The sequence below is a fragment of the Hydra vulgaris genome, chromosome 12 (assembly GCF_038396675.1).
Source record: "Hydra vulgaris chromosome 12, alternate assembly HydraT2T_AEP".
Taxonomy (NCBI): Eukaryota; Metazoa; Cnidaria; class Hydrozoa; order Anthoathecata; family Hydridae; genus Hydra; species Hydra vulgaris.
The window spans coordinates 17,362,965-17,384,908 of record NC_088931.1 but is presented as its reverse complement, the minus strand read 5'-3'; the positions used below and the strand labels follow the sequence as shown (position 1 = coordinate 17,384,908).

Genomic DNA, 21,944 nt, shown 5'->3' with positions numbered 1-21,944 from the left:
ATAAAATTGTATCATGGAAGTAAATATAGATAAAACACTAAATTATTTTATTACAAAAACATACATAGGTAGATCAAAGTTTATTACAGTGTCTAAGAAAGCCTTTAAGTTGATTTTTCTTTGAAGAATTGTTTTAACTTTCCAAGCAACCTTTCACACACCTTAATTGTGTAACCAATGTCTAATCGAAAATCATTCCAAATATCACAGTGTCTTTTCAAACACTCAAAGCAATTACCAGTTAATGCCAATTTTAACTTTTTTATATCATCAAAATTTCTTCTGCAAGAGAACGATCGCTTGGCCCAGTGATCAACAATAAAATTGTGTGCCTCTGTTAATGATTTTATTTTTGTCTAGGTCAAAAGCACATTTTTCAACCAATAGATATCTTGAATTCCACCATGCATTTAAAAGAGTCCCTGGTTTAAAAAAATGAATTACAGGTAAAATTCAGTGTGTTTCGATAAGACTTGTATCCATTACATAACAAATCTGTATAATCATTCCTGCCATATTTCTTACTTTTAATAACTGGCCTGTTAGGCGTGTATTTTTCTGTTAAATCATGGAAGTTACTAGTCACTCATTAATGAACTAGTAATTAATAATAGACAAAGTTGATAAGGAATCAAACTTTGAGTTCATAAAATGCTTAAGAATCAGTTCAAAAACATGAAATCAAAAAAGATGAAGCACTTAACCTGGAATAACTTTTGTCAAATGAACAACTGACTATAATTTATATCAAGCTCAATTTTTTTAGGTGGCAAGCCTCACAGATGGGTTGTGATAGGCTCTGTCACAATACTGAGTTGACTTTAGCGCCCATTATAAAATTTCTGAAGTCCATAAAAGAGTTTATCTTTCAGATTTTTAAACTTAGCATTTTAGGGCAATAAGTCAAATAATTTATTCTAGCTATTTATAATACTTGTCTTTTTATTTGTACTTTGTGTTGTTGACAAACTTCAATTGATATTTCTTTAATAATATCACTTGATCTAAGAATTTTACAAAATTCTATGAGAAAATAACATCACTTGATCTTAGAATATTACCCAATTCTAAGAGAAAATGATATTTTCCTAATTTCTGCTTTGTACAGTTTATATTTAAATATATACAATATATAATAATTAAACAATATGAGTTATTTAAACAATTGTTTAAACTTTTGACAATACTTTAAGATGGATTTGTGCGGAGAGATTTTTGCATTTTAATAGTTTATTTTTATAATTTTGTGAGTTTTAGGTCATTGCTCCACCAATAGTTATATACTAAGTATATATTATATACACATATATGTGTATATATACATATGCATATATATATATATATATATATATATATATATATATATATATATATATATATATATATATATATATATATATATATATATACATATATATGCAAATAAAAAAACAACCAAACAATGATACACATACTTGTTTTATAAATTCTTTAAGATCGGTAGATTGTTTTAAGAATACATGACCTCTTTCTAGTTCAGCTTCTAACAAATTCAAGTCTTTTTGAATCTTTTCAGGTAACTCATTTTCATTATAGGATTGGAATAACATTTCTTTACACTCAGAGTACTCATATACTTTTTCTACATTCATCCTACATTTATATATTATAACAGCAATAATTAGAAAAATAAATAATATCATTAGTATTAACAATAATAAAAAATAAGCTAATAACAAAAATTCTTATCAAATAGTAAACAGTTCTTTAATATCTGATCTTCTTTTAAACTTCAGCTTAAAGTATTTTATTACTAAAACTGTCCAATATTTCACTAATTTATTATAATTTAACTAAAATTTTTAAATATACTTCTTATTAAATAGACTTATTTTTTTCTGCTCTTTAAAACAATGAGCGTGAAATATTTAACCTATTTTATTTACCAGCTAAGATAAAAAGCAATATTGTATTTTATTTTTGTGCATGAGTAGCTAACAAACCAGTTTAAATATTCTTAGCCTTGCTAAACTATTTGTTAATAACATTTTTTATCTTTTTTTTAAAGTTAGATATGAAGCATATAAATAAAACATATTTGAGTTTTTACTTAGGAGAGTGCAGTGCAAAACTTAGTTAATGACAGGGATAGCCTAATAGAATTAAAATTAACATTAAAATTTTTACAAAATAAAAAATGAATCATTTTGCCTTTTAATAGATTAATTCTTTAGATATATACATTATTATAAAATTTGATGATTTAACTTTGTTTCTTCTTTGTATTTTTTTAGTATTTTTAACATCTTTAGTTGGTGTTATATGGTTTATTTAATTTCCAAATTAAATGATATATACAATTTTAAAAACTTGATTAAAATGCATTAAAAAAGTTGAGTTATACATAAAAGAATTGAATATACAGATTAATGAACGATATGCAGATGCATATTAATGATATATAGAGATGGTGTATGAGGTGTATGATAATATATAAAGATGGTGTATAAAGATATATAACAGATAATATATAAAGATGGTGTACAGAGATATATAACAGATAATATATAAAGATGGTGTATAGAGATATATAACAGATAATATATAAAGATGGTGTACAGAGATATATAACAGATAATATATAAAGATGGTGTATAGAGATATATAACAGATGATATATAAAGATGGTGTATAGAGATATATAACAGATGATATATAAAGATGCTGTATAGAGATATATAACAGATGATATATAAAGATGAGGTACAGAGATATATGAAAGATGATGGAGAAGTTTTTTGCCTCAAATTACGACAATTTTTAACACAGTGCTCATAAAAAATTAAAAAAAAAAAAAAAAAAATTCCTCTTGAATGAGAAAAAAAGAAGAATGAATGACAGGTAAACATTAAATGCATTGTGTAGAAAAACTCCCTTGGCTTGGCTATTTACTAAGCTAAAGGGTTTTATAAAAAGACGATTAGCAAAACTAAATTAATTAATTATTTAATAAAAATAAAACAAATGTCGCATGTCATATGATATATGCTTACTATATAGCTTATGTTTGGTGGGACATGTTACAGCAACCAGAATTAACCCTAACACCAGTCGAACACCTTTTAAAGTAGCTAGTGAGTGTTAGTGCAACATAGAGTATAAAATGGAAAGTTATGTCAGCAAATGTGTGTTTAATGCTTTAGAAAAAAAAAATATTATGATTAGCCATTATAGTAGATCTTGAAATTCTAGAAATTGTTTGAACAGATGTTTCAGCAGATGCATCTCAAATAGGTTGGACAAGAGAAGAAAAGAAATTATAGAAAGCTAAGTGTTCGAACTAATTTCAGCAGATGCATCTCAAATAGATTTCTAAAAAAAGAAAACAGATTTTTGTAAGCTTGTACAAAATTTAGAAACTATTAAAAAACTTTTACTTATAACTACAATTATAAATATTATCTATCATTATTCATTAAATAATTTTTTTTTTTAAATAACTGTAAATGTTGTTATAAGTTGTTATGTTTGTAACTGTTTATAAATGTTAAATTTGTGTATAATTAAATGTTGTGTAAAAGATTTACTGTTTTTATTTTAATTATCATTACTATTTTTATAAATATAATGTATATAATAAATGTTTGTGTAAACATGTATATTACATAATGTTTGTGTAAACATCATGAATATTATAATTTTGCATAAACATGTCTATTATAGTTTATTATGTAGATTAGTTTATACTATTTGTAAATAACCTTGAAATGTGACAAATCTTTTCAAAAAATATACAAGATTGTTAGGGTCGATAAGAAACAATAAAGGACCTAGGATAGAACAATGTAGTACCCTGTAGGCTACTAGAAAAAAAGAACATTGTCCATCAAGAAATTTTTTATTGCATGTAATACAAGTATAGAAGAGCTTTCAGAACAGTAAAATTTGTTAATCATAAACCTGGCAATGGTGTTTGAGATTTTTTTGTCCTGTGAGCTTGAGTCATGCAACAAACTCAAGAAATTATACATACAACTCATGCAATAAGTGGTTTGAAGAAATGTGAGTTCCCATTGAATTGCACTTGAAAAGAAGGTTAATATATTTAACACTATTCAGAGAAAATTGTGTGCTGAATTCCTACATATTCATTTGATTTGAGTTGAAAAGTTAGTTATATAACAATTTAGTATTTAAGATAACTCCTTTGCATGGAGAAAACTTTTTTATGCTAATTTCAAATAAAGATATAATTACAACCTCTTATATATCTTAAATATCAAATATATCTAAATAATTATATATATCATATATGTAATTTACTTATTTATGTAATTTATTTATATAATTATTATACTTTCATACTAAATTTGAAGGACATTTATCACAGCATGAATTTTTTTTTATTGTCATTTTTATTTTTTTTCTAAAAAATGCTTATATTAAAGTCGACATTTCAAAAATTAAAGTGAGCAAAATATATTAGTATTGTAGTAACCACAATATGCAGGAATATTATATACTACACGCTCTCATAATAAATACCCTTCATACATAAAAAGCACTAATTTCATCTTTTTTGAGAATTCTAAGTTTATTTTTTAACAGAATCCTAATGTCTATACATATTAATATAAAATTAGAACTTACTTTTCTTTAACTTCAACAGGCATATTTGAAATAATATATGAAGTCATTTTGCTAAAATTAACAACAAACCCAAACAATAGTTTGAAATAAGTTATAAAAAAAAACTAAAATAAAATTTATATAGAATAAATGTTATATATATGTTCTACACGGAAGAAATATTTTTATTTTTACCTTATTATAACTTTAAACCAATTATTTAACTTTTCTTCGTAAGAGCCCAAATCAAGAACATGTAGATTTATTGCATGCAGTTCTTTGCTAAGACCACTTACAGTTTTAATGACAGGGATAGCCTAATAGAATTAAAATTAACATTAAATTATTTAAATACAAAATAGTTAAGTGCTTCAGAGCTGTAAAAATGGACAAATGAAAATAAATATTAAACCTCTCCAAAAACTTTGGACAACACATCTTTCCCCAATACAGGTATATAAGTAGGTTTTCTAGAAATAATGGTTGGGGCTAATGCATCAGTAATGGTAAGTTTGCAAGCCTTTAAACCATATCTTTTTATCCACCTATAATAATAACATCTTACATATACATATATATATATATACATATATATATATATATATTTATATATTATATATATATATATATATATATATATATATATATATATATATATATATATATATATATATATATATATATATATATATATATATATATATATATACATATATATATATATATATATATATATATATATATATATATATATATATATATATATATATATATATATATATATATATATATATAAATTTATAAAAGCATATTATGGTCTACTAAAGTGACAAGCCAAATAAACATACAACTTTTAAAAAAAACTGTAGATGAGTTTTCTCTTTATGGGAGCATTGTTTTTCTTGTTTTTTTTCCTAATAAATTAATAAGTTTTATATAAGTCATAAACTAAACCTCTAAAATGAAAAAATTGTTTATTAGATGCAAACCACATTTCATTAGATATAATATAGTAAAAACTCACTTTTTATTGTGCAAAAAACTCTAAAATCTTTATAATAAAGTAACTTTTCAAAATAAAACAATGACTTAAAAAATATATATACTCCACATTTAAGATAATTTCAAAATTTTCATTTTGGGTTCTTTGAAGATCGCGGGAAATAAAGATGGGAATAGTTGTTAAAAATATATTTTATAATATATTATAAAATATCCAATGGCAAATATTATCTTAAACAGCCACAATTAATCCCTTTGACATTAACTCCTAACTGGTCAAAAAAAATGATGTATCTTCAACTGGAAGATCTTCCCTTCTGATAGCAATGTAAACTAAAGACATTTTTATTTCTTTAGACAAATTGCTTTTCAATAACTTGAAGATTATGAAACACATTGAACAAAATATCATCTTACATTACATAATTACATTTGTCATACAAATGGCTTCATGAAATTTCTAAATCACTAGCAGTGATACCAATATTTAAACAAAGTTATGTTTTTTTAATGTCAACTTTTTGTATTATTTTCTGAACATTTATAAAATAAGTACCACATTGTCTTTGTCGAAGTTTTCCAAATGCTTTCTCAATAGGGTCACTAGTAAAATATCCGAGGCAAAGATACTTATGACTAGTAGTTAGTAAATGTTTTACTAGTTCAACCATCCCATGACATGTATATTTGGTCAAATTTTTTAGTCTGCGACCTTGTTTATCAGGAGCAATTTTTTCGACCATATCAGTCAAATTTAAAAGAAAATTCAATCATTTATCATTGTTTCCATTATCTCATTATCTCCAGTACAAATACTTTCATAAAGTGCTTCAACATTAACAAGTTTAAAAATTTGATAAAAAAAACCTGTGATGTTATCATTATTTTTAATAGATGGATAAGTTTTTATCACAGAATACTCTTAAACAAGTTCGCACATTTGATGTTCAATTGGTTGAGAATTTTTCATTGGTTTTAAAAACTGTTTCATTAAGTTTAGATAATTTTACAATAGCATCTTTTTCAAATTGAAAAAGCTTTTTAGGATCTGACCATTTTGCAGTTCTTAATATGCCTTTGTAAGTAAAACATAGTGTAATCAAGTGTAAAGAGTCCTTGACAATGACTCAAATACCTTGGCAACCATATTAGGAGAATACTTTTTTCACCAATAAACATTAAGGAGCATCTGTTCAATAGTAATACTTTTCTAGTATTCAACTGGCAAAGAATTCAGATAATGTACTGCAGCATAGAGACAACAAATACAATCAATAATATTAATATGATTGTAAGAAAAAGGTTTTATAGTGCACTTAACACCACAGTGATAGCTATAAAAGGATAAGCCATTTTTTATTTTCAAAATAAACTTTGGAACATCCAAGTTGTCCAATACATCAGCAGATTAAAGATGTAAACAGTTTTCATTGATATTATTGAGAATAAAAAAGATTTAAAGATTTAGTTTTAATTTTTTTCTTATTTTATTACAATTTTTATTTTATAACACAAATACAGTTTTATCTTATTACACAAATCCTAGCAGGATGTAATATTATCTGCTTTCACAAAAGCCTCCATTTCGTCAGATCTCCATTTCATTAACCATAGTACTTCTTAAAGATGACAATGATTTAGTAGTTGATCTTGGTTGATCCAGTGGAGTCAGAATTCGACTTGGACTTACACAAGAAAATACAAATGGTGGATGTTTTGGTTTTAACTTTCCGTAAACTAAAACCTTTTCATGGTCTTTAGACCAATGATCTTTACAAATAAAAGTATTTGGGCTATCTAGACTACTATCTTGAGGTATAGCACTTATCCATCTTTTTTATTCATCCATTTTTTTATTTATTTGGTGAAAAATTTAACAGACTTTTACAACAATGAAAAACCATATACTTTAAATCTAATTATTTAGCTCTAAAAAGAAAGCAAATTTAATAAACATAAAATTAAAACTCATCACATTAAACTAAAAGATCACATTCTTTTTCTGGAATGCATCATATTATAATAACTACAAATTACTAATTTGAAATTTATAAAAAAACAACTCTCCAAAAGTTTTTTTTAAACCCAATATTTACTCTGCATGTCACTATAGTAGGCCATAAAGTGTATATATTCACCTGTTTATAATTTCATATGAGCAACTTAATACACATTCAGATTTTTAAGAACATCATGAGAAGTCAAAATCATATAATTTTACAACTTTCTGAAGAGCAGTAAAAACAAATATTTCAAGAGTGAAAGTTAGTCTAATGTCAAGTCTAATGAAAGCTGTGGGTAAAAAATATTTTTAATAATCTTACTTTTTAATATTATTCACATTTTCGCTTTCGTGTTCTAATCTAAAGTAAACAATGAAATTTTATTTTCTAGTATAAAATAAATGCAAAATATTAAAGTATTTTTTTTATATAAACATTTTTTAACATAAATGAATTTTTACTTTTTCTTTTTTGCTTTTAGACTGTTGTGCTTATTTTCTTGTTTGTCTTCATTTTCATTCATTACTTTTGTTCTCAGTAAAGATGATTTATTGTCAACATACGCAGATACAGGTCTATTTTTCAATTTGTTAGGATCCAGACAGAATTTTCTAAAAAAAATTACTAGCTTAAACGAAGTTTGAAAAGGGTTTTTTGATCAAATCATTCTAAGAATTTTTCTTTTTTACTGTTGTAATTTTTTTACTATATTATGGGTATGATTACCATAAAAAAAAAATAATTACCTAGCAGCATTTTTTTGTTGAACTGCTTTTTGCAATAAACTTGATTTTTCAAGTTCATGTTGGGCTCTTTTTAATTCTTTTTTTATCAGATACAAATCTTCGCTCTATGAATAATATAAAAAAACTAAACATAAAAAAAAACAATGTTAATATTGATTTATGTAAAAAAAACTTAAAAAAAACTTTGTTCATGTAAACCTATCAGGAGTTACTAAATAAAAATGAGAAAGAATATTAAAGAGTGTTGATATGGTGATAACAGTGGAACTAGGTTTAAGAAAAAATACAACTATTTTATATAATTAGATAACCATTACTTGATTAAGTATTCATATTAAACAAAAACTTCACATCCTTTATAAAGAGGTTACCATAAAACATAGAAACAAGGTCGGCAAAAAATTGCTGGTCTTGTGTCTATGTTTTATGGTAACCCCTTTGTGTCTAATTTTTTTCGCCAACCTGATGCTGACCTCTAACAGTTTGAGTTCGGCATTTTATTACTGACCTCATTTTTCCTAAATCGGAGGATTGATACATACATATATATATATATACATACATATATATATATATATATATATATATATATATATATATATATATATATATATATATATATATATATATGTATATATATATATATATATGTATGTATATATGTATAAACACACACACACACACACACATATATATATATATATATATATATATATATATATATATATATATATATATATACACACACATATATAATAAATATAAAACACAATAGACACAAAATCAGGTCTTGTTGCTAACTTAGAAAATGTCGGTAATATTATGAACTGCTCCATTAATTCCACCTGCATTGCAAGCAATCATCCTTAATCTAGAAAATTCTGCACTTGTTCTGCTTGGTCTTTTTATTTTTATATCTTTTTCATACTTAATTAAATCCAAAACATTTATATACTTTTCGGCAATGTGAATACAAACACTACTGAGTTTGAGGAAAAAGACTTTGATCAATTTCACGAGATTTAAAATGGAAAACTTAAAATAAATCAGCAGTAACCAAAGCAAATAGTAGATTGGGTCTACTGTCAAAAATATTTAAATAAAAAACCAAATCATCCTTCAGACAATTGAGTATGCAATTCAAGTTTGGTCACCTCATAATAAGAAAGATATAAACATCCTTGAAAACATACAAAGACAAGCAACAAAATTGATACCGTAAATATAAAATCTATCATATGAAAAGCAATTATGCTCTTTAAATTTAACAACTCTATCAGAAAGAAAAAAGTGGGAATTTAATAGAACTTTTTAAATACTATACAAATTTAGAACAAATTGAATGACATGTTCGACCTAAAAAAAATTATAAAGTAGCTATTTTAAGAAGACCAGGTCATCACACTATTACTGATACCTATTTCAAAAATAACCTTTGTGAAAATAATCTTTACAAAATCCAGTATTAAAATTATGGAACAAATTGCATACTTCAGTGGTTGAATGACAGTCTCTAAATTAGTTCAAAGCAAAAATAGACAAGTCATGTTTTGTTAACTAATTTTTGATTTTAGTTAAGTTGTTTTAGTAAAACCTTGTTTCGAGTCTGTCATAGGGTTAATTTGGCATTGACCATCAACAGAAAAATGTATTGTTATTTTTATTATTAAGTTATTTAAACTTTTTTTATATAAAGTTTTGTCATGAAAAGTAGTTTACCTTTCATTTGCAAACTAGCTTTAAAAATATCATTTAAAATTACTAAATAAATTTTAACACATTACATTCAATGAGTTTGCTAACTGCTAAATTTAGAATCAAGAATGTGCTATATTAAATTATGTTACAATTGAAATGGTAAAGGCTTTTATGTTTATCAGGTTGGCGCTCTAAGTGATCATGCTATGCACATTGATGTGTTGATCAAAAATAATAAGTATATTTAAAAAAATTAAATAATTCAAAAATAACACTAATTACTTATGACAATAGAAAATAATAAAAAGGTATGATAGTAAGTATGAAATAAAGCAACGTGTAGACAAAATGAAGACAAAGTATCTGAATATGCATATATATATATATATATATATATATATATATATATATATATATATATATATATATATATATATATATATAAATATAAGGGTGACCCAAAAATGCAAAAAAAAAAAAAAAAAAAATTTAGCTACTGTGTCCTATGGATTTTGGTGTCCTAACTATGGTGTCCTATGGATTTTGCTAACTTGTATGAGTTTCCATACAAAATTTTAAGTATGCTGGATGCTTGTAACAGCTACAAGTAAAAATCCATTTTTTCAAGGAATTAGCATTTTTATTTTATAAACAGGTATATTTTACATGTTTATACAATAAAATAATATCTTGTACATTGTATAAGATATTTGATATGATTATTTCAGACGTTATAAATAATGCATATATTACAATGTTAAAAATCAATTTATTTAAGGAATTTCAGCTTACTTACAGTATTTTCCTGCTGAAGCTTACATAACAGAGGAAATAGTTGATTAATGCTGATGTAAAGTAAAAATACTATTGTTTATTTTTATTCATATTATTTTATTCAAAATAATATTGACAATGCCCATCAACTCCTCTCCCCTCTTATCTTTACTCTAAATCCTAGGACCCCACCACCCAACCGCTACTAGTGTCTGCCATTAAGTTCTTATTATATTAATACTGAATACACTTAAAAGCACAGTTTATTTATTTTTATATTTAACTTTATAAATGTTTAAATCAATTCTTTGCTTAACATTTGAATATTTCAAAAAAATGGGAAGAGCTGAAGCTAAAAAAGGAGCTGTAAACCCAATCAATTACAACCCAAGAGGACCTGTCTGTCTCATTGAAACTCCACTTACCTCTCTACCTAGCAGGCAATTGCCTACTAATGGTCATGTTATTAGATACTTTCTGGACGTTATTTCCCCAGGGTTAAAAGATTCAGACCAATCAAGACAAACTTTGCTTGCACACTAAAGACATCTCTGGAGATGTCTTTTGTGCACAATCTTCTGGAGCACCATCTTCTGGAGATGTGCAAAAGAACTGATGGGCCTTGCAACGCTGTGACTAGAGAATACTGTTTGCTCTGGAGTATTGTAAATATTTGAGCCTCTTGTGGTTTTCAGAACTATGTTCTTTTAGAATTAAGCATAGTAAACAAGTTTCTAGAAATTTACAAGCAATATAAAGCTGTTTGTAATGAAAAAACACTTGAAATGAAACCAAATGCATCTAAAAAGCAGCAAGAAAAGTTCCTGATAATAATAGATAACCTGTTTGACATACTTCTATGCCAAGAAACAGTGCTACAATAAAAGAAGACCTAAAATTTCTTCAGGATTGAAGACAAGACAGAAAAATGTTTATCAGTGCTTGCGTTGATGTTGAATTAGAAGTTAAGGTAACAAACATTTAATGAAACTAAAACTGATTAAGATTTGTCAAATATTTATTATTCTATATATTAAACTTCAAAAGTTTTGACAGGTACACTAGACACAAAGAGCTATGGAAGAAAGCTGACACAGATTGGTTGGTTCCTAATGATCAAGAGAAGATAAACCACCTTTTAAAAAATGTAAAAGAAAATCAGTATTAGGTATAATGTTTTTCAGTATCTTTTAATTATTTCCTTGTCATTTCTCTCTCTTCCCTCATCATTTTTAATATCATGTCATGCAAGAGATAAAAAATTATGATTTCTTCATACTAAAAACTTCTTTGATAGGTCCTGCCCAGCTGTACCCATATAGAGAATATTATCACTCAGACTATAGAGATGAACAAACTTTGGTTGATAAACCTGATAGACCTAAATCAAGACACAGATCTGGTCCCTCAGCCTTAGCAGTAAGCAAGGAGATCACTAGGAAGGTTTTGATTGCAGCAACCACACCAATGTGTATGAGAGTTGTTATCAGTATAAGAGATCAAACTCTGTTCATCTCCTATTATTAACTTCCTGAGTGATGATCATGGTAAACAATGTTGACCATTTTCAATACCAAGTGACAACTTTTTTCTGTTAAACTTCATTTTTTTTATTAAAAAGGAAGGAAAAATTTTTAAACAATATAAATAAAACAATATAACAGAACAAAATAATTGATAAACGATTTTTTTCTATTTACTAAATTAATCTATATGCATAAGACTAAATAGTATTTAGTCTTTGATCAGCTTCGAATTGTACTTAAGAAATATTAGACGAGCTGCATTATGTGGAAGGAGTGAGCTGCGGTGATCATTGAGGACCTCCCCAGCAACACTGAACAAACGTTCTGATGGTACACTTGTCGGCGGCGCACCCAAATAAATGCGAGCTACTGTCGCCAGAGCTGGCAATCTCTGCATATTTTTACTCCACCACTGTAGTGGATCAGCAAGTCTATTTATTTCTGGTTCTGCCAGATACTGGCTTAGCTGAGTTTCAATGCTTGTTGACAATTGTTGTTCAGGTGCTGACGTAGATTGAACAATTTCATCAATACATTGCCAGAGTAATGATGATGATGTTGAAGAATTATTCAGCCGGATTTTTTTTGCTGGAACTTCTTCAATTTTGTTAATCTGCTGCTTAGCATGCTCAGATTGACTTTCATCTTGCATCGATACCCTCTGCACTGTAACTTTATTGAATGCAAGCAGAACCGCTGCCTTTGCAGCTGTCAGTGTTGCCTGTAAAGAAAATACTTTAGTTTTTAATCGTGGATCAACCAACGTCGCCACTGTATAAAGAGGTTTCTCCTCAATGCCTTTAAAACGCTTATCCAATGACTTAAGTAGTGTTGACTTCATAGTCTTTACACCTGCATCATTGCCTTCATTTTTCAACAGGTTCCGCAGAGCTGTTACAATAGGGATGACCAGTGATATATGTGCTGTTTCATAGCTAACTTCACAAGTAGCCTCTTCAAACAGAGCCAGCACACAAACTACATTCTCCACCACAGAACATTGATATGCAGTTGGGCAATAAGTTCCATCAACTTCTGAACAGTAGACAGTTAATGCATGGCGCTGTTCACATAGTCGGCACAGCATGTAAAACGTTGAATTCCACCTTGTACTCACGTCTTGTATCAGCTAGTGGTCTGGTAAACAAAGTTCAGCCTGCAGCTCCTTGAACCGACCAGTCGCAGACGAAGAATGCCTAAAATGACTAACTAATTTCTTAGCAATACTTATTATATCTGATACTACCCGCTGGTTGAGCAAGCCATCATGTACACATAACTGAATAGTAGTTGCAAAGCACCCAAGGCTATCATCACGGAAACATTTCGATATGTTTGCCGCATTATCGCGAAGTACGACATGACAGCGTCCAACGTCAATGTTCCATTTGTCAAGCATCTGCTGAAAGGCAGTCATCAGTGCAGGGGTAGTATGATGTCCAATGAATGGCTTACAATCCAACACAAAGCTCATGTTTTCAAAGTGCTCTGTTAGCCAGTGGGCAGTTAAACCCGTGAATGATTGCACAGTATTGCCTGATGTCCATGTATCAGTGGTAAATGACAGATATGGAGAAGTTGCTGGATCTACTATTACCAATAGTTGAGCACACACTTCATCGTTTATTTCAGGAATTAATCGGTCTAAAAAATATTTTCGTGATGGAACAGTGTACCGCCTCTCTAAAACTCTCATCAGTTCAACGAAGCCTGTCTTCTGAACAACCTGAATCGGTTCCATATCAGTTATAATCATCTTAGCAATGGCACGATGAATTCTAATTGATGAGCTGTTGTTGATATCCCATATTTTCATGCGTGCAACTTGTTCTGGAATTGTGTACTGAACCATGGCTTTACTGGTTGCGGCAGTTGCACCAGGCTTAGTATTTGACAGTGCTACAGTTTCAGCTTTCTTCTGTGAGTCAGCAATTTTTATTTGCATTTCGTTGTATTCTTTAGGATGTTTTGACGGAAGATGTGTTATCATAGACAAAGTTGAAAACTTTTTAGGTTCACCAGCTTTACCACGTGACAAGATGCTGGGACACAGCAAGCACTAGCATTTTGAGCTGTCGCTATCCTTTAATTTGAAGAATTCCCAAACTGGACTGCTTTTATAATTTTTTCCTTTGCCTGCCATCTAGTAAAAAAAATTAATGGCTATACAATTTTTGCAAAGTAGTTGAATGTAATATCTCAACATAATATAGCTAAATATCTCAACATAAATATAGCTAAACGTTAGAAAATTATTTATATTATATTCTTAATTATGTTTGAAATAAACAACTTTAAAAATTTGATATTTTGAATAAGCGTGAATGATTTGATTAATAAGCGAAAATAAAGTAACAAATTACTTCTAAAGATTGTTTATAATAAATAAATTTTATTTAAATTATCAAAGAAAATATTATATTATGTTAATAAGGTAGTTTTATTATTTAAAGACTTTAAATAATTTAATTTTTATTAAGTATGTATTTTTATAAATTTAAATCTTTCAGAAATATTTCAACGACTAATTTTTCGAATTTCGAATTTTTTTTGCTCTGAAGTTACCAATTTTAATTGTCGCAATGACTGGAATCGATAACTTCAAAGGGGAAAAAGAATCGCAAAGAAATGTAAATACAGATACCTCTACAAACATGGAGTACATAGAATATAGAATTACAAAGAACATTGATTTGTATAAATAAAAGCAAAAAAGATGTAACAAATAACTGACCAAAATTCAGAAATCCGGCTAAAATGTGGCCGGATTTAGGCCGAATTTGTAAAAATGGCCAGATTTCGGCCGGAGTCGGAGCCAGAATCCGGTACAGCCCTAGTGTTGATACATCCCACAATGAAGATATATGCCAGAATAAATTGTTGGTTGTCCGAGAGCATAGAAAGCTTGTTTAAAAAAAAAATGTCACAGTCCCAACTCATGTAAAATAAATGATGTTAGAAAATAATTGCATTGATTTTTTTTAAATCAGTTTATTATCTTTAACTAAGACAATTTCAAAAAACAGTTTCAAGTTTAATTTTCTTCATAATCAAGTTAAAAATGCTTCATTTTCACCCAAATTCATGTTTGGAATTAAAACTCAATTTTTACTTGTGGCTGTTCCCAATATATTTAAAGGGAATTATTTTTGGGAGGGACTCTTTATAAGGTGTATAATGGATAGGAAACATTAGCGTTTTCCAATTCTAAAAAATTTTTTTTTTGCATTTTTGGTCACCCTAATATATATATATATATATATATATATATATATATATATATATATATATATATATATATATATATATATATATATATATATATATATATATATATATATATATATATACTTGTACACATATACACACACAAACACACATATATATACACATACATAAATATAAACACGCGTATATGTATACATATATGCGTGTTTATATTTATATATACATAATATATTTAAATGTGTATGTATGTATACATATATACATATACACATATATGTATATATACATACACATTTATATATATTACCTTATAATAAATAAATATTAAAAAATAAAAAATATATATATATCACAAACACAGTTTCTAGATTTTTGATCTAACCCCAACGAAAACACCCGGAAAAATCCTTTTGAGGGATGATAGTACATACCAATAGAAGTTCATAGCAATAAATCTTAAAATCAGGGATTACCGTCCGTGAGACTTTTTTGCGTTTAAAGTTCTAAATTAGAGTGAAAGTTAGTTTTCTTTATTTTCCAAATTCAATAATTAGTTTTACAAAAAACTTTATAAAACAAAAAATGTTCTACATAAAATTCAAAACAACTCTTATCTTATTCATATTTTCACAAAAACGCGTTTTTAACCTTCAAAATTCGTCACAAAAAATCGGCATTTTGTCTACCATAATGTCACGCTGAAAAAATATCTTTTACAACCATCGTGTCACACTGAAAAACGATTTTTTGACGATCTCATCTAGTCGCACAGAAAAACAACGCTTTGTTTTGGGAAATGGCACTTGAAAAGCTTGACTAAGCTTTAACTTTTGACTCATTACGACCAAAATGCCTAATCAAAAACACATGATGAATGCAGAAAATCTGTATGTGTTGTGTGCATGAAAAAAAGTGATAGAAAACTGACAGTTGCAGCAAAGGAAAAGATTCTTCAATTCATTGAACCTAATTTAGACTTCAATGATGACAGGGTTCCATTAGGAATTTGTGTCAACTGCAGATTTCAACTTGGAAAATTGGATGGCTCCATGAAAAAAGTTCCAACACTTTTCAACTTTCAGAACATCTCAAAAAAGCCTTCAACTCGCTCATCACTTATTTGTGATTGTTTGATCTACCAAATAGGTAAACTGAGAGGAAAGGAGCAACATCCTCTGAACAAACTTGAGGACTCCTCTGAAAAATCAATCAAGCCTGAAAACCAGAGCGTTGAAAAGAGATGCACCAAATGTCTTTCATTAATTGGTCGCGGACTCCTTCACAACTGCACACTGGGGACTCGCCATGAAAATTTGAAAAAAATTGCTGAAGCTGATGGAAAGGGCGCAGAGCTAGTAGCTTCAGCAGTTATTGCTTCAAAAGATTCATCTCCTAATGGAACAATTCGTCTCACTCAACAAGCTGGAGGCAAAGCCATTCCACTGCAAAGAGGGGCATCAGTAGCACAACAGCTGTTCAAAACCCCGCTTTCTACTCAGAGTATGGTTCACATTCAACAAAACACTGAACTCTCCAATAATGGTATGCGAAAGCTTGGCTCCACTTTGAATCAATTCAGTCCCTTACGGTTGGTAGAACCCAACTTTCAACTGAAATTTGCTCATGCAGAAAAAAAAGTAGCAGACCACTTTACAATTATCAGCATGAACCTGTCAGAAGACAACCAGACCAGGGAGGTTGTGCACTGCCATTATCTCATTGACCTCAGTGTCAACGTACAAGTTTCAAGAAACTTAGGAGATTCAGTCATCTTGAAGCTGGGAATAGATGGAGGTGGATCATTTTTGAAGGTCAGTTTCACTCACATTGAACTGGAAAAGAATGAGTTGGAGCCACAAAGTCCTGTTCAAAAAAACATGAAACTAACTTCTCCACTTTCAGCCAAAGCAATAAGTGTCAAGCAGCAAATGCTTGCTGCTCTCTCTCAAGACACACCTGAAACTTACCAGAATGTCAAGCAGATTTTCGGTCTCATCAAAATCCATGAGAAGTCTTTGCTAGACTCTTTGGTTATTTCCTGTGATTTGAAGCTTGCTAACATTCTCTGTAGAACTCAATCACATAGTAGCAAACACCCTTGCTGCTGGTGTGAGGCAGAGAACACAAACCTCATCAGATGTGGCCATCCAAGCACCTTCGGTCAAATTCGGAAGCAATTCGCAGAGTTCATGAAATCAGGCGGTGACATTCGCAAGTCGAGAGATTTCAAAAATGTTGTTCATCTGCCCTTGCTTGATTTTCATGATGACATGCTTGTGCTGGAAGCCATCCCACCTATGGAGCTTCGTCTACTTCTTGGTGTGGTCAACCATCTCTTCAAAAACCTCTGCGATTTTTGGCCAGATGCAAAGCAATGGTCAACCACACTGCACCTTTCTATTCAACCATTCCATGGGGGCCATTTTAATGGAAATGATTGCCTTAAACTGCTGAGAGGATTAGATTGCCTGAAGCAAATTGCAGAGCAAAAGCACTTCAAACAGGCCGATGGATTTATTCAAACTTTGTCTCTGTTCAAAGATGTTGTTACATCTTGTTTTGGAACCACTTTGGATCCTGATTTTGAAGCAAAAATTGAAAGCTTTAAACAGAGCTACATTAATCTTCCAGTCTCTATTAATCCCAAAGTACATGCTACATTGTGTCATTGAATACAATAGCAAAAAAATCTAGTCTCAGCAAGTCAATGGTAAGTTATAGCTACAGATTGCTAAGTTGCATATTAAAAAAAAAACGTAAATTTTGGGGAAAACCCAGATCAAAAATGATTTCAAAGAATAATCCAAAGCTTTTTTTTCAGTTTCCTCTAGAACTAAAGGAAAGGTAACAAGAAAGAACAAAAATGTCAAAGAATCAAGTGAGAACGAGCCAAACCCAATGAAGTTGAAGAAGAATATTCGAACTTATAGAAAAATGTTTTTTCAAGGAAAACTAATCAAATTTTGGAAAATATGAATAAGATAAGAGTTGTTTAGAATTTTATGTAGAACATTTTTTGTTTTATAAAGTTTTTTGTAAAACTAATTATTGAATTCGGAAAATAAAGAAAACTAACTTTCACTCTAATTTAGAACTTTAAACGCAAAAAAGTCCCACGGACGGTAATCCCTGATTTTAAGATTTATTGCTATGAACTCCTATTGGTATGTACTATCATCCCTCAAAAGGATTTTTCCGGGTGTTTTCGTTGGGGTTAGGTCAAAAATCTACAAACTGTGCAAACATTATACTTGTTCTATATTCACTTACTTAATTATAACAACAAATATTATATCTACCTATTAAATTTTTAGATTATATCTAATATTATATCTTCTTTATACCAGATAAAATCATATCTAACAAATCAAATGAACTAGCTTGTACTTTCTCATACTTGCATTCAATACACCCCTACTGTATTCTTTATCAACTTTTGTATCCAAGTATCTTTTCCTTTTCAACTTCTGAACCTTATAGAACCTCATAGAGCTCAAAACCACATTCGAAAGATAACAGTTTGGCATTACCTGTTCCTATTCTGTAAACCAGAGTACCCTATTTAATATTATTGGGAAAAATTTTAAAAAACAGATATAATTCTGTGGTAGAGCTCACATTCCATAAGCAAGAAACTCAGAGTCAACCCCCGTCACATCCCTGGTAGTATCACACTAAATTCTGTGAATTTTTTAAAAGTTAATTATTTGAGGAAATCTTAAACCTAAACCAATCATCAGAACTGCTATACTCTTCTCTATAGAATGGAAAAGTATTATTAAATGAAGTTTTAAGATCTTGATATCCAGAAACTGCAAATTATTTGTGATTTCAGATGTTCTGTGTTCTATAAAACTTTTAATTACAAAGCAACAATCTTTATATACCAAGCAAAGGTTTTTTGGATTTGAAAAAAAATCTTTTTTTAAAAAAAAATCCTTGAATGTATTTGCAACTATTGCAAATTGCAATTTGCAACTAACATTAACGGACCTATGTATTATTAATGCATAATAATGTACATTGATATATTTAAAAAACAAAGTTATAGTAACTTAATATACCACCACTGAATGGAATCTTTGAGGTAAAACAGTAAGACCATAATAAAACCTTAATAAACCATTGTGTGAACCCTGATAAATTAAAAGACATAAATTACCATAAAAGTTTTCAATAAACAGTACATTACAAACTGAGATTAATGTAGTTTTCATCTGGAGAAAGCAAATTATATTCATTAAAATTATTTCAAAATTTTTTTCAAATAAATATTTTAAATAATTAAATATTTTTTTTTTGAAACTAAACATCTTTATATATAATATAATACTTTTTATATTTAATATAAAAGTAAAAAAAAAATTAATAATTTTTCATTTGAATTAAAAGGAAATACAGCCTTTTGTTAGGTATTAGGTCTTTTTATTTTAATAGTTAAATTTCATTTTCTGAATGTAAATTTATATTATAGCAAAGAAAATTAATAAATTCTACAACAATTTATTAATAAACTTAAACTAGTAATTAATGTGTGTTTCCATGGTTAAGAAAAACAAACATGTTGAAGAAATATTTTAATATTATTAAATGAATGAAGATTTATTTACAAAAAAAATTACCTGAAATTTCTCACCAATAGAAAACTCATTTTCAAAGAAACAATGATATCTATATATGATATTAAAAAAATATTATTTTTATTAAAATTAGTAGAAAAGTGTTACTTATGTTTAGAGTGGGTAGCACATAAAGAGGCTACCACTTTTCTGCAATAGACTAATTAATTTAGAGTGGTAAATGCTAGTAACATAGACATGGACAGTAAAAACATTAGTAGTGTGAATTGTAGCAGTGCCTAATTGATAGTGTGGGCTGTAATAGTGTGCAGTTGGTAGTGCAGGCTGTAGTAGTGTGTGGTTGGTGGTGTAGGTTGCAGTGTGTGTGGTTGGTAGTGTGTGCTGTAATATTAGTGTTTACTATTGGTATTAACAATGATTATATATTATTGACATCATAAAAAAAAGTTCTATAGAACTTTTCTGAGCACTAATAATGGTTAAAAGTATTTTATATGGTAACAATGTAAGTAAGTATACATCAACTGTAAGTAAGTATACATCAACTAGCAAGTTAGGTTGTAGCATGTAAGAGTTGAAAACAAAACTATTTAAAACTATTTTTTTTCTATTTCATCATTTTCTAAAAAAAAAAAAAACGCACACACAAAATAGTTTAGTTTGTTTAAACACAAACAAAAAATTTTTTTAAAAACAATATTAATATTGCATTAAAGTTTAATGAAAAAGTGCAGCAATACAAAATATGTTCTGGTTGAGCAATACAAAATGTGCTCTGAGCAATAGAAAATGTGTTCTAAGCAATACAAAATGTGACTGGGCAATACAAAATGTGTTTAGTCTAGTTTCTTATGTAAAAAGTTTGTTTAGAATTTTCGTTTCTACATAATTATGTAAAAAAAATTTATAGTTATATATTATTTCAAATACTAATTTAAAACACAACTGATGAGAATATTTTTAAATGTTTTTAGAAAAACTATTTAAAAGTTTCAATCACAAAAATCCTACTTTTTTACATGAAAAATCAATGATAAGACACATTAACTTCATGTGGTAATAAAAAAGTTACTTGTTTTTTTTTTTTTTTAATATCTTCACCTCCAACATGTAACCACTATCACAGTTGGAAGAGACTGGAAGACAAGTACAGTTGGAAGAGACTGGAAGAGCTGCATGCAACCACTATTACAGCTGGAAGTAGACTGGAAGAGAAAAGATGAAGTTTATAAAGCAAGATAACAATTAACAGATGACTTAAAAGATTACAAATTATAGGAATCAGGAAAGCAAGATAATGGGAGCAAATTCCAAAGAACTGATGTTCGAGGAAAAAAACTAGACAAATAAGAACTTAGGAATAGTCACAGTAAAAAGAATGAGACTTAATTGAATGATGAGAAAAATGTGAATGAATTTTAGTGGATGGTACAAGAGATGCTAGCTTTTTAGAGCAGTGCCTATTATAGTACTTATAGAATAGAGAAAGAAAAGCAACATTATGACAATGTAAAAATTGTTGAAGGTTGGCTGTAAGAGCAGGACCAACTAAAATTACAATGCATTTTTGCACCTTGTCTAAAAAGAAAGAACATTATTTGAAGATCTGCTCCAGATATGGCAGCAGTATTCCATACAAGGAAAGATTTAAAATTTATAGAGATAAAAGATAGAATCCAAAATAAGAAAGTAGCAAGCACAATAAAGAGGTGCTAATTTTGAAATCAATTTGTTAAAAGGTTTCCAAGAATAATCAGAATAGAATTAATCCTAGAAGAT

The 21,944-nt window shown here is 28.3% G+C and overlaps 1 protein-coding gene across 1 annotated transcript in view; it reads right to left on the bottom strand.

Moving 5' to 3' along the window:
• Positions 1–21,944, bottom strand: part of LOC101240901 (von Willebrand factor A domain-containing protein 3B) — a 102,711-nt gene that overhangs the window by 24,496 nt on the left and 56,271 nt on the right. Inside the window, exons 18-25 of the mRNA XM_065812392.1 lie at positions 20,208–20,256; positions 8,360–8,463; positions 8,075–8,224; positions 7,935–7,973; positions 5,021–5,153; positions 4,804–4,925; positions 4,630–4,680; positions 1,455–1,632 (exon numbers count right to left, since the gene is read on the bottom strand). Of these exons, the coding sequence (XP_065668464.1) occupies positions 1,455–1,632; positions 4,630–4,680; positions 4,804–4,925; positions 5,021–5,153; positions 7,935–7,973; positions 8,075–8,224; positions 8,360–8,463; positions 20,208–20,256 (826 nt within the window). The remainder of the gene's footprint in view (positions 1–1,454; positions 1,633–4,629; positions 4,681–4,803; positions 4,926–5,020; positions 5,154–7,934; positions 7,974–8,074; positions 8,225–8,359; positions 8,464–20,207; positions 20,257–21,944) is intronic.